This window comes from Anas platyrhynchos, chromosome 6 (assembly GCF_047663525.1).
Source record: "Anas platyrhynchos isolate ZD024472 breed Pekin duck chromosome 6, IASCAAS_PekinDuck_T2T, whole genome shotgun sequence".
NCBI lineage: Eukaryota > Metazoa > Chordata > Aves > Anseriformes > Anatidae > Anas > Anas platyrhynchos.
The window spans coordinates 38,802,798-38,817,734 of record NC_092592.1 but is presented as its reverse complement, the minus strand read 5'-3'; the positions used below and the strand labels follow the sequence as shown (position 1 = coordinate 38,817,734).

Sequence of the window (14,937 nt, the reverse complement as noted above, 5' to 3'; positions counted from 1 at the left end):
AGTTAAAATCCAGGTGCTTTCTTTATCTGATAACCTGTGTGATTTGCATTTCTCAGGTTCTCCTATTTCACTTTTGGGCCACAAGACCCACGAAAAAATTTGCTAGCAACCTCACCTCTGACATGGGCCAGCTCTGAACACGCATAACAAATACAGAGAATGTTATTTGTAATGACTTCTATGTATTTAATGCTCAAAGTTCAGGGCTATTTTTAACCCTAGCCTTCTTTCCAGTGACATTAACATCTCTGTCAAGACACCTTTTCTGACGTCAAGTCCTTGGAGGAACCGCTGGGCCGGTGACCAGCTCGCTGCAGGACAGCACCAGCAACAATTTCACTTCATCATCAGGAATTTTACTCCTCCATCTTCTAGCTGGTTCAATAAGAGCAATGCTTGCTGATCTGTTTTTCCTCCATCAACTTCATCATGAGGAAATAAGTACATTTATATATATTGCTTCTTCAACACTTCACTGTTGAAACCACTAACCATTGACAACTGGTATACATACCCTCGCATCAAACTCTGTTTTTTATATGCTGAACTGCACCACATAACACTTCTAAGTGCACGCTGTTTGATTCCCTGCATTTACCAAGACAGATACCGCAGCTTTCCTTGCGTTCCTACGGCACTTACTGTCTCACCCAGGGCTAAGGTGCCCCAGTGCTAACAGAACAGTGACTCAAAATAATGTATTATTTTAAATTTGAGGTTGTGATATGGAAGGAAAAAAGCCTACCAAGACTAATATACATTGTTTTTGGTGCACACAGGAAAATAAAAGCAATACAGTGCTTTCAGAAAGCCAACGCAGCAGGGGCTCTGCACACTGGGACTACGGCTCCCCGAAGCCGTCCTCATTGCTTCTGCATCAGAGCACTCAAATTTAAAGCCTTCATGATCAAATCTAGCAAGGTATCAGACAGCACAGCTACAACGAGGATATAAGCAGAAAATCTGTCAAGCTGGATCTTTTACACATGGTTCCCTGTTGAAAACAAAAACCTTATTCGTAAATTACAGGTATTTAACGTGTGTGTGCACACCATTCCCTATTGTACTCCACTATATAAGCTCTTTTGCATTAACTGCAGTAGGAAGGCTGGAATATTGCAGCCAACACTTCATCAGGAATACACAGGCAAGAATAACCTTTTGGAGTTTGCATTTTACTATTTAATTTCAGAAAATAAATTATACTCTTAAATGTGCATCACAGCTACTGGACTGTCTTGTTCCCAACGGGAAAGTTTTAACTCCACAAGTGTTGGATGTTAACCACAGCATTTGTGTACAAAAAATGATGAGCTAAAATGAGAATTTGAGGCTCATCCATGGCCTTTAATACATAAATCAAAAGTCAAAGTTATTTGTCTTTATCATATCTTATGCACAATGACAGAGTCATAAAAAATTATATGCTCAAGCATATGCAAGAATTATAGGTTTTCACTTTTGATTTTGTTTCTGAACATATACATTAATAATTTGACTAATGTAGTGAAACTCCTAAGATAAAAGTGTCAAGCACACTACAATCAATTCTCCTGCAGTGGTAAGTCAGTATTATTTCTTAATTGATGCTGTGACATACATGAGATTGGTGAAGAGCCAGAAGTTAAACATGATCAGCATTGACTATCTGTATTACAAAGAAGCGGAGAAAAAGAAAGCTTCTCATTATGAAAAGTACAAAGGCCTTGTTGGATTGGGGTCCTGGCTCCGATTTACCTTTCTCCTGCAGGTTTTGTTGGGAAGAGCAGCAATTTACCACCTCCCTCACCATATGAAATTTCAAAATTAATGATCCCAGTCTCCTAGGGAATCACGGACATTAGAGCTAGAAGAGGACACGGAGACATCTACATAGGTAATATCAGCTTTTAATGGAGAAACCAAAAATATGTCTAAAACTCTATCAAAAATAAAAAGGCTTTCCCGACAGAAACATTGAAGAAAACTTGCACCCCCCACCCGCTGCCAATCAATTCACAAGATGCTACTGGAAACGATTAGCATCTCCCTGTTAGTGGTGAAAAAATGAACCCAAAAGCTACCAAATAACCTGTCCTAGAGCAGCCAACATCAGCAACAGTAGTAAAAAGCATTACACAGTCTATAGCTCCCAGGTTGAGTAGAATAACCTCATGTAACAATAGGCAGATGTATAGCTATGTACACAAACATCCCTTCTCTCAGTCTGCTAAATGCCAGGAAAAGCACACAAGGTTGAAGAATCCGAAGATGCTAGAGAAATTAGGGAAAATAACAGATGAATACAGGGCTGTAAGCACAGAGCAGTGAAGGATTTGGCTAATAATTGACAAAGGAGCTGCTGGAGTCCTGAGCTGGCTGACCCAGCATCAGTCATGGTCCTGGTATCATTATCTGTCTGTCAAGTCCCATATCAGGTGTGCATTACGCTTTAATCTGGTCTCCAGGCACTTAAGTCACAAAAGATGCTTCTAATAAAAAGTGATTTCGGCTGCTCTTGGAAGGCTTTTTTCATCATTCCAGCAGAGTGGATGCAAACTCTGCGATATCAAATAATTATGAGCCCTTGCATTCCCTTCTTTTATATGTGCTGATTTTTTTTTTCCAAGTTTCAGCAACAACAGTTCAGCTAGAGATATAAGTGAAAGGGCAAACACATTTATTTCTGGTAATTTAAGGAACTTTTGATGATACTCAGACACAGCTGAAGTGTCTCCACTGTTAAGCTCAGGAAAATGAAATCTGACAGATGAGTACACTCAGGTCGCAGTAAATACTCAGTTGCTCATGAAATTCAATCCCTGTATAGCTAAATTATACCCACAGAACAGACGCAAAGTTGAGACAGGCAGCTATGCCTAATTTACCTACCAACTCCAGGGATGTCCAAGTTTCCATTCTTTGCTGATCTCCCTAAGTCATTCTGATAGAGCCAAGCAAGACCGAAAATCAGACTTTAAGCTGAATTTCCAGGCCACTGATATCCCTCGGACACGTTCATTTTGCTCTAGTTCCAGTTACTTTAGCTATGTGTATGTATCTGTGCACACATCCATGCATATTTCTGTGTGTGTGTGTGTGTATTTATAGAGAAAAAATGAGAGTAAAAGCCATTCAACAGATATCACCACACCCGCTTCTTTTTATTTACTGTGAGGTTGAATGCCATGAAAAAAAACTAAGATATGTAAACATTGACTAGTTGTGTATGTTGCCAGACAGCAAAATAAGTGTGCAGAGGAGGCTTTATTTCTTAAATCACCTGCTTCCTAAATGCCTTTTGGAAGCCTAACGTTATTTCAAGAGAAAGCAGGCTTGTTTCATCTGCATCTCGGTTTATACAAACACTGGGTGAAAGCATTAAGCAACAGGCGTTCGTGCTACTTACCCAGATTATACCACATGTCCCTGATTTCAAAACCAATCTGCCTTCTCATATCGCCGTATCTTAAAAAGAGAACAAAAACGTTTATTTATTTTTTAAAAATCTGACCAACATTCTCCGAATTCAAATGATATCAATAATAATACATGCCCTCCCTCCCCAGCTCAGCAATGCACCTATAAATGCTGAACCCTACAGAATTCAAACAGGGTGAAAGGGGAATCCAACTTGTTCAGGACACCCCAAGATGCAGCCGCGCAGCAGCAGCCTGCATCCCTCACCTCCTGTTCCTAGCTTGCCTTTGGAAGACCTCAAAATTTAAACGCCTGCACCGAATTTCCACTTACTAAAGGGAGAACACAGAACATTCACCTGTGCAAACCTCTCCTTGCCACATTTTCTGATTACCTAACTGTCCTTTGGGACACGTGGGCGGTTACAGAGATTAATTGCGAGCATTTGCAATTTTCCTAACAGTGATGGCTGGAGGAAGCCTGACAGAGAGCTTCACGGCCTAAGGCCCTATTTTATTTTTACACACACTCTTAGCATCGCGTTGTCCTAGAAAAGAAAACCAGGAGCACCTTGTGACATCTTGTACGATGACGTGCAGAATCACAAAGAAAATGTTTCTGTGCTGCAGACCAAGGGGATTTCTGTCTTGCGGGGCCAGAGCAAAACAAGAGGGTCCAGGCACTCCAGTGGAACTGGAGGCTGCTTCTTCCCCTTGCTGCTCAACCCACCTCCCACCCTGCAGGGACGCTGGTGCCACCAGCACCCCGCCACCCACGTGTCTTAATGCTCTGCTCCCTCACCACATTAATGAAAGGAAAGCTTAATGAATGGGAAACGTCTTATTGACTTCACTAATGACTGGATCAGGACCATCAACCTTCCTATGATTTTATGAAACGAGCTCCAAACAGTTTGCTATCCAGAATATTTGTATGTTGAAGGCATTAATTAAGTAACAGGATGAGCAAAACAGCAGTATCTGGCAACTTGTGGGATTTCTGGGAACGATAGTGAGGTGCCCTGTCATTAGTAAGGATTAAAAATATTTCTCTGTATCATTGAAAGTCTGTTATTATCTAACATTGAAATGCAATGTTTAGCAAAACCTACAAATTACAATAATTAGATTTTAATTATTAAATATTTAACATATTGAAATGTATACTTAAAAAGGAGGGTGAGTGTGATATTGAGTTATTATTTATATCTCTTTGGCACGGAATTAATAGTGGTTTCACAGAGCAATAAAAGTTAGTGCTTCCAAACCATACATTTATTGCATCTGAAGAATTTACTGTCTTGGTTTTTGTCACCAGAACATGATTAAATTGAAAATAATAACTTAGGAAAACATTATAAATAGAGATTTACAATTTAGCAAACTTCATTAAGTAACCACTACAAATGACTTAATCTATTTACTTATATCAGCGGTGAGTAATGTCTGTTTATTTCTTGAAATCCTTCAATGAGATATGCTGCCCCATTTCATATAAAAATCACTCGGAGAAAATTTCCATCCAGGGATCCATCTCATCCTCACAAAGAGGAGCATCAGCCCACATACAGATTTCAGAGGCATTTCCAGTCCAGGCACAGCCCCGTTGGTTTTTGCCCAGATCAGGAGTCTGGCTGGGAATCAAATGCCCACGGAGGTGCACACCAACGTCAGGCAGAGAGACAGGGGTGGGAAAGAGAGGCAGGACCACGAGCAGCCATGGTTTTGATCCCTCTGCTTTCCAACTGATTGTAATTGGAGCACTTTGAGGTTTGTAGGTCTCCTTTAGACACTTAATTATAAAGAAGAGTTTGTATCACTGATCCCATTTCCAGCAAAAGCACTGTTCATAAATTGTAACTCTAATGAAATGAGATTTACCTGGCTGTACAAAAGCATTTTGATTTCCCTTTGCAAAACTGTAACTACAATGTTATTTATGATATTTATATCGCAAGTGCAAAACCCTGAGCTCTGTTTGACATCACTTTTCCACTGAACTTGTAAATATTCCTGTTTCATCAAGGAAGCCCCATGAGTCATATGTATGTGTGCTGGATCACACGGTGCTGAAAAATTCTGTTTTAACACCCAGCGAAAGCACAGCTTCCAAAGAAAGCACCTCAAAACTCCTGATGGAGTGGACAAGTTCAAAGGGCAAAACTTTGCTGCTGGGGAAAAAAAAACAACGCAGGCACAGCCCTGAATTTTCTGGTCAAAGACTGCAACCCACACAGGGCTGCCAGTTAAAGCACAAAACCTTTTAAATCACATTTCACTGCAGCAGTGATAAACTCTTCCCATTCTCACTGCAGTATCTCTTATCATAATAACACACAAAAAGGCTTCCATTTAGGAAGTGAAGTAATACAAAATACACCCTCTCTCTCTACACAGATACATAATATATATCACACGTATAAGCAGGCTGAGCTGGGCTTGCTCGGGGAATCACAGCTTTGAAACTGTCCATTTTTGTGCATTAACTGTGGTAACCTGATTAAACCTGGAAACAAACTGTTTTTGCAGGCATTCGTTACAAATACTAATGGCACAGAAACAGAATCCACGCATGTGGTCGGAAAACATTTTCCTGGCTTTTTTCTGTGCTCGCTGCTTAGTTAATGACAGGGTCCTCAGCACTGGAAGCCCAATGACATGTAGGAGAAATGCATACATTGAAATATTCATGCTCGGGTCTTTTCTCTTTTGACAGGTTTCATTTGCTGTGGGATTTTGAATAGAAATCAGATAGTTCAAGCTCCCTGGTCAGAGGTAGGCAATGTAATCCCTTTTAACCACGCAAGCATACCAGGCTGCAGTTACACAAACCCATTCTTCAGGGATATCACGGGGAAACTGTCTGTAGTTACGAAAATTCACTCTAAAAGGCCGTCAGGGATTAAGCAATAAAGAGTGCACGTAAAATGAGATTAGAATAATCACAAAGCTAAAGTGATTTAAAAATGCGGTTTTATAATATGTTAATACTTCTGAAAAGTCTTGACTTTATGAATATCCTGCAGTATAAAATACTGTCTTCATCAGTAATGAATCATGTAATTTAGATCTTGATTCAAGGGTAGAAACACATGCAATACTTGATTCATGTTTTTAAAACCAACCTTTCATTATACCGTGATTGCATCTCAATTTGAATGGATTTAGCTAAGAAATTAAACTAAAATTATGTTAATAGACCTCAAGTTCTTGTCCATGATTTAGATGACGAATAGGACTTACTTGTTAAGTATTTTTGCTCTCTTAGCACTTGAAAAATTCTCCAGTTGTAAAGACTCTTGCGTGAGAAAAGCAACAGCTAGGTGGAAGTAGTTGTTCCAAAGCTGAAAGGCCCCAGAATGACAAGAACAGATATCATTAATTCTTTGAAACGCTTTTTCTGCCTATCTACAAAACATCCTAGAAGAATCAAAGTTATTCACATACATATTTATAGGTGAAAATAACACAGCCATTGTTTCTTCGTATATTCTCAGTACATCTTCTCATTGCATTTATGTTTCCAGGAAACATTCCCCATCTAGAAACCCCAAATGATTATGTGCTGATGATTCAAGTAAAATCAAATATGAGCACACAAATCTGGATGGTGGTGGTGGGAGAAAAAAAAAGGACCCAGAAGGACCCAGACTCAGGCTGCACGTTTGACTCAATAACTCTACTATAGCAACTGCTTTAGAAAGGGAAGGACACCCCCTTCTTTTGCTGTTCCTGAAGAAAAAAAGGAGTTTTCTGTGGTGCTCTCAGTAAGACTTGGTACTCTTGTAGGATGAGACCCACTTGACAAAAGGATCAGGAATATGTGCTGAGCCTGAAATGCCTTAACTGGACTTCCAGGGTTCACGGTGACATACACACATACAACAGAAGTATACGTTTGGGACAGAAACTTCTTCCAATATTAAGACTACTCCCCGAGACATTGTTTGGTGTTTCTTTTCTTACCTGTAACTCAAAGTTGGCTTGATCAAGAAATTTTTTGTTTAGCATATCTGCATACTGATTAATTGCTCGCAGGAAGACTCTGAAAGATCAAGAGAAAATTACATAATTACACACTCTTCAGTAGCACCTTTGTACGTTTGGCATCCCAATTAGACAAAAATCTGAGTCTGTCTGGAAAGTGAAATTTGTAGCTGTTACTTGAAAAGCAGTGTGATCTCACCACTGGTAAGCATACGGAATTATATGCAGATGTTCTCAAAATTAATCAAGCAAATTAGCATATGCAGAGTAAAGAAACAAGGAATGTTTGGGATAAAATCACTTGTCTTTAAAATATCTCATGATAATCAGGAGATCATTAAAATTTCAGTTTATTAGAAAAAGTCTATTAGTTTTTTTAAAGCTGCAGTATCTTAATGTTGTAGCTAACCTGGGGCTGAAATTGGCTGGACTTTAACTTGCAGGTGAAGCAAAACGTGTTTTTAAACAAATACGAGGCAGACACTGTTTTACTTATTGAACAAAAACATATAAAAATGCTCTTGAAGGACAGCCTTCAAAATATTGTTCAATGTTCTACTTCTCAAACGCTAATTTACTCCCTAGTACAGTTTATTGCTTCCCTGAAAAGGTTGCTTGTTAAATTGCAATAGAAGCTGACTTGACAAGCTTTAAAAATAAAACCAAATGGTATAGCATAAGTAGGTCACTCCATATTCATGGTGCTGAAAAAGAAACATATTATTCTCTGGTATCCTCATCTCCATTCTCAAAATAAACATTAGATTCCTCCTGAAGACTCTAAATTTATGGTAGGAAACTGCCAGCTAATGCCAAACGAGCTTGTCTTTTGAGCAAACTGTCTGTGGTACAGATTGATGCCTCCTGAAAGTACCAGTAACGATAAAGACCACTCATAAAATGTACAACTTTTTTTTATTATTATTTTTTTCCCCCCAATAGCAATCTTTAAGAAGAGATTTGCACTACTGGATGCAAATAACAGTTAATCTTTCTACGGGTCGACGAAAAAAAAATCAGGATTTTTTAAAACAAACCAGTAGAAGCAGTTAAATCTTTTATTGATTATTGAATTTAAGGTACCTACTGATCTTTCCTGGAAATAATAAAAAAAAAAAGACCATTAAGCTAAATGTTTATTAGCCCAAGTAAAGTAAAACCTCTAGATAACACCCAGACAGCAGCATGGTATGAGAGATTATTCATGTGTACCAAGTAAATTACATAAGGCACAACTTCTGCCACCACTGGGATGTGTCTCTGTTATAAAGCTGGATTACCCCCACAGTAGTGCCACTGCAGGAGAAGGAAAGTATCCAAAAACGAAAAGAAAAATTATGTAGATAAAGGAAAGCACAAAAGAAAATGTGAAAGATTGACGAATATGTAAAATAGCATAGCATATATAAAAGAAAAAAGCCCACACGTGTAGGTACATTTATCTATAAATACACATATGAAAAAATCCCTCTCTTTATACACTTTACATACGTTTCACAATATCACTTTTTATACCTAAAGATCTCATTTGCATCCTCACACTTGTGCCCGGCACACGCAGAGCTGCATTTGAGGAACAGCAACTCCGTGCATTATTCACCAGTAACTTTGTCAGGGGATATATTTGGAAACTTCATTAAGGGATTGTGTAAATGCGATGACTTCAGCATACACAAGAACCCGCTGCAGACGGCTTTTAGATCTATGATTCAATTACTGAGCTGTAGCGTATACCAAGATGGAATCTGAAGTTATCCGTGTAATCAGAGTATCAACAATTCGGGATGTAGACTTATGTCCTGTTTTGTTTGGTTTTGAAAGCCTGACAATAGCAGGAGATCCGCAAGGCTTCCCGGAAGGAGCAGTGATTTACCACAGCAGGAAGGGGCTCTCTAATGCTCCGCGCCTTACCAAGATAAAATCAGTTCCAATACAGGGAGGATTATGCCTACAATTTAATTATGTTGCCTCAAGACATCACTGTAATGTATTCAATCTGCTCCATCTAATTAAGCTTTGGAACAATCTCATTACTTTATATACCATTATTTTACTTTAAATTGTAGCTCTCATTTTTCCCCTATATTAATTCCAGTGCCTACAAATAAACAACAAAAAGTGCAGAATCCACTGTACCTTGCAACAGAAGAAGGACTAAACCACGACACACCTGTAACGCTCTAATTGCCAGCAAACACCTTCATCCAGCCCCTTCAGCCCGTGTGCTACCTGTGGTTGGACTGCTCTAGGAGGGTAGGTGTTCCTCCCAGATTCCTGCAGCGGAGCATCCGAAAAAGCGATGCAGAGATTTAAAGTGTTGATTTTTTAATTATTCGAGCCCCATTTTAATTTTCGTTTGATTAGATGATACACTCGCTCCTTCTGTTAGTGTGAAACGAGAAGTTATAAAGCAGAACAACCAGAAAGCAGCGCAACCCCTGCAACATCCTGGCACAATTAAAGGCACCAAAATGACTTCTCTCATGACTGAGCCCACGGAGCGTTCAAGCATCTTTCACTACCTCTGATGTCAAGAGAAAAGAAAGAAAGTTTGATGATTTTATCTCAAGAAGTTGATTTTGAGAACATATATTAAAATATTACCATGAGAAGTAGCAAGTTGTATAGCACTCCTGGACAATTTGGAGGCTTCCACCACACAGCACTCCTCCTTTACCTCGCTGTAAAGTTCTGTTATGGGGCCCAGGGAAGGAAAGGCTGGGTTTAGGTACACGTACTTTGCTGCTTTGTTGGGATCACTGACTCCTGACCACCTCGTGCTCTCTGACACGCTCACACAGAAGCAAGGAGAGGTGCCACCCACACGGCAAGCTGAGCCAGGATCTCAAAAAACAGGAGCAGAAACGGGATCTCAGAGGGTGTGTCAATATTCTGGAAATAATATGGAAGAAAACGCCATGATTTGGTTGTTCTTAGCTGGAAAATACTGATCTTGAACCGGGACAGAAGGTGCTTGAGCATCCTCTGGAAGCAAATTGATGCAGGAGAACACAAAGAACACGACCCACAGCAAACTCTTTCCATTATTTGTTTCAGGAAACTTTCCATTAGGTTGTTCTCCAGGCTTAAACTGAAGCAGACAGATAGGAGCCACCTGCTCTTGCTTTTCTGGTACCACACTGAAGAAGAGTGATTAAAAAAAAAACACGAAAAGAAAAATGGCAGAGAAATCATCAAGTTTCTGGAAAGCATCTTAAGGATGCAGATAAGTCAAATCCACTGCTGACTGGAAATTGTGCTGCAGATGTTGCACAGAAGTATTGAAACCAACTGTCGCTGAGAAAAAAAAAAATAGCATTTTCACCTGGAATATTCAAATACCTTCCTGTGAACGAGCTGCAATCCAGTGACACAGAATCAGAAGAAATAACAACAGACCTGGCAAAAGCACAACGGTCTGGCTGGCCTGCTTCACCACTGCAGTACAACGCTCAGTTGTGTGGTTTCTCAACAAGAAAGATGATTTCTCTGAAGGGATCATGCAGATAGACTAAAATTTTGCTCAGTGAATTCTTGGCTACACTCCAGGAAATGGCACGTTATTACCTGTGAGGTTTGCCACAAATCACAGTTCAGGTTTATGCCCCAATAAAATTCAGAAGTAGAAATTGTTTATGAATAATTCCAGTGTTGGTCCGATACTCTTCCTCTTTCGATGCAGGTACTTGTGGCTTGCACTAACTTCACTGTAAAAGTTGTAGAAACTGGAAAAAAAAAGTGGAAACTGGCTTCTCAAAACAGGCAGAATTAAAACTGCACCAGTTCTGTACTGCAAAATAAGCGGGCTGCTTAAAATTAAGGACATCCTTACGTAAGGGTGAAAGGCGTACGTGGGACTGGCTGGGCCAACAGGGGAGCATCAAAACATCTCCTGTGTTCAATGGAGATCGTCAGTCCGCAGTGGCAAACCTTTCCTTGGTGTAATTAATAACGAAGATCAGCGTCTAGTTGCACGTGCGTAAAGAGGAGTTGTTTTCTTGAAGTTCAGTCTTGATTAACGAAAGAAGTTATCCATGTCAGGAAGAGCCACAGAAGTTGAAACCTTGAGTGAGAGAGAGCTGAGAGCTGGGGACCGATTTTAACATCCCCTGCTACACTCATATACTTGCTGATAAGACGCCTTATCAGTTCTTTATGAACCAGGAGGAATAATCATCCACACTGGCACATGGTGGAAACTGCACAGGGTGTTGGCGAATGGTGGCACCAAAACCACTGAACACCACCGTGCCACCACGCTACGAATGGCTTGGCCTGGCTCTAACAGGGCAAGGGGCAACTGTAATGGGAACAAAGATCCCAAACAAAATAGGAAATACCTTGAGATGTTAAGGACTGGCCACTGAGAGCAGAAATTCTCCTCAATATGCTAGAGGAGCAGTGCTGAGAAGGGGAGCAGGCACAAAACTGATAAATGATGGCATAAAGTACCTCAAAAACATCCTGGGAATTTGCTGTTCTAAAGACATCACTTTTTTGTTTCCCTAAAACCAAAACAGAAGTAAACAGGTGAAGCAACCATCTGAGACACGGCTGGGGATCACGCACCTCGCCCTGCCTAGGGCAGCAGGACGGGTCGGGTCAGTCCTCATTTCTTCCACAGTTTCTCCTCATTTATGGCCCTCACTCCAGAGTCAATAAATCCATTCATGTGCTGCTGCTTCAAGCCATAAACACAACCTCAATTGCAACCACCGTGTATTTATACTGTTATTGATTATTAATCACATCCAGAGGGCTCACAGGTTTGTGGCTGCTCCCCCAAACCAGACAAAAAAAACGCAGACATTTAGGCTTTGACTCTGTAACTTTACCGTTGTAGAGAGGCCCTTCTTCACGTGTACAACCTCACCGAGGCCAGGAGGTTGTTCCTATTTATCAAATCCAGACTTGCAGTGGTAATAATAAATGAGGAAGGGACAAAGGGACTCAATTTATAAGTGTAACAGCAGTCACGGTGCCAAACACCTCTCCCCCGCTTTCTCAGGTACAGTCAGTTTTTTCCTTCTCCCCGTCTTATAATTAATCAAGTGCCCTGATTTGCTTGCTCACTCCTGTTTAAAGATGTTTTATGCCCCATTTTCTTTTCATTCCACACGGTGCTGCGGCACACCTAGCGCATCCCTAACACACAGAGATCAGCTGCCTCTGCAAAAAGGTTGTTTTTTGGAGAACGAACCTACAGAGGTATTCCCAAAACAGAACCATTCTCACAGCACGTCCTGTTTTGTCCATCATCTGATTAGATCTAGCATCCAGGGGCTCAGGTTTACACTACAAGCACAAAATTCTTATGACATTAAAATAGGGAAGCAGCGCGAGCTGCAAGTGTGCTCCCCGCTACTCCTCCTTAAGCGAACATCAAAAAAGAAGGAAAGCACCAAGGAGCAAAGGAATGGATGGATTCCCTAATGACAGAATAACTACCTAAACAAGGATATATAGACACAGCTTAAAATAATTTAGGTTTAGCTGATAATTCAATAAAAGAGAGGGAATTTGAGTGAGGTTGTAAAAGGCACTATTATGATGTCATTTCAGTTAATTTAGATGGAGGGATAATGAATGCTTTATTACAGCCGATCAGCCTCCCTGCACATCATCATGCTTTGCATGCCTGAGCTTTTGCTGCTCTGGGAGACAAATTTACTGCGCATATATGAGACAGACTACTCTTATCTTGTCAGGCTGCCTACGAAACAACAGACCTAGACCTTGAAATCCCAGAGCAAAACCCAAACCTGAGCAAATGCTCACTAAGGCATGAATAGCAATGTCTCCTTTTAAAGAGCAATCACTTCAAATACCTTCACGTTAGTTTTCGGCTTTTCAGTCGCAAAGCACAGGTAAGTTTTAAACAACTTTTCACTCACGTGTGAATTAAAACTTGTATTTTAATATACCCCTACAGGCGCTTTTTCCTTCGCATCACATACGGTATGTGATACTCCAATGACTGGGATCCTGGAACATAGAAAACACGTAATATGCAGGGACTTATTATGGACATAGGAGTCAAAATCATCGAAATGTGTGAGCGTGAAGGTATCTGATGTCTTTGCATCTCCTGCCAATCTTCTCCCTCCCCAAATTCTTTCTTTTCGTGTGCTGGTATTACCGTTCATCCTTTTTCTCACCTCCAAACTTAACAACTGCCTGGCCCCCATTAAGGCTTCCAAAATCCTTTTTGTTTTACACTTCTGTATGTAACAGTTCCTCTGTCCAGCCTACTTTCTTCTTCTTCTTTTTCTTTTGTTTTTTAGCAGTACGTTTAAAAGGTTCCTAACAGTATATTCTTTCTAATTCATCAGGCTAAAGAGCAGTCAAAACGTGGAGAGGGAAAAAAAAGAAACAAAAACCTTGATCATTTGCTTTCTTTTGAATTACAATTCCTGGGCTGACTATGATAATAGCCCAGAGTAATCCCAAAGAAGACTTGCTACTAAATACTCACATTAGCATAATCTTCTCATAATGTCTACTTCACACCAGCACAGGTGCACCGTGTCACTTTATTAACCTATTTTCTAATAAATATTTCAGAAACAGTTTTAGCATATTATCTATAATCACTGACACCTCTTCCCTGATTTATATTCCGGGCTGTGTGTCCTCTAAAACAATGGGGAGAGATGAATGAAAAATAACTGCAAGTTGCAGAAGGACGGATTTGAGGTCTGACTACGAACGGTAGGCACCGTGTAACGCTCACAATGTGTTTTTTTTTTTTTTTTTTTGTTTGTTTGTTTGTTTTTTACAAATCACCTTTTTGGTACAGTTATCTCACATGTTAAGATCAGTTTTTGCAATCAACCCTGTTGGAATAGACAGGCAAAAGTGCTACAACACTGGACAATCAAATGAGAAACATCAACAGAAATAAAGAAATAAACAATTTAAAATAAAGTTTGAACGTAGATTCCATTCAAATGTCCTTGTAGATGTACTGGATCCGTGCTGAGAACACAGTCGACCTCAAATGCCTGCTGAAATGATGGGACTTCCAACAAGAAAAGGATCCTTAGCGTGAGGATGGGAACGAGCAGAGGTAGCAGAAACCCATCGTGAAGACAAAGACGTGGCTGTGAGGCCACACCAGGACGTCCCACACCTCTGAACCAAAAGGAGCCCACGACCAGCACCTTTCTCTTCCTCAGTGTGCCCCCAGCCTGTGCCAATGCTTCCTTCCCAAAGGCACCGGTAAAGTTTGTCTCCTGAAATTCTAGGAAAAAAGATTTAACGCCAGCCATGGATATAACCTCGTGTACTAAATCTCACCTCCTAGGGATTTTTATGACGGAGTAATAAAAGCTCAGAAATGGTGTTTTCTAATGGAAATGCTACAAGACAATTTAATTTAAGAGTTTTTAGCTAAGGCTACAATACCGGGAAGCTGGCGTCCACTGTGAGCGGACAGCATCAGCATTCCTCTTCCCAAAAGTTAATATTCTAAAGAAAGACGACTTACTGAATTCAGAATGACTATTTTATTACGATACCTGGCAGAATTGCAATGGATCTCCTAGTTTAA

At 40.2% G+C, this 14,937-nt stretch overlaps 1 protein-coding gene across 3 annotated transcripts in view; it reads right to left on the bottom strand.

The window, feature by feature from the left end:
* Nucleotides 1-14,937, bottom strand: part of DOCK1 (dedicator of cytokinesis 1) — a 259,267-nt gene that overhangs the window by 75,221 nt on the left and 169,109 nt on the right. For all 3 annotated transcript variants that reach the window (XM_038180995.2, XM_038180993.2, XM_038180994.2), the window contains exons 30-32: nt 7,365-7,443; nt 6,642-6,742; nt 3,389-3,447 (exon numbers count right to left, since the gene is read on the bottom strand). In XM_038180995.2, the coding sequence (XP_038036923.1) occupies nt 3,389-3,447; nt 6,642-6,742; nt 7,365-7,443 (239 nt within the window). The remainder of the gene's footprint in view (nt 1-3,388; nt 3,448-6,641; nt 6,743-7,364; nt 7,444-14,937) is intronic.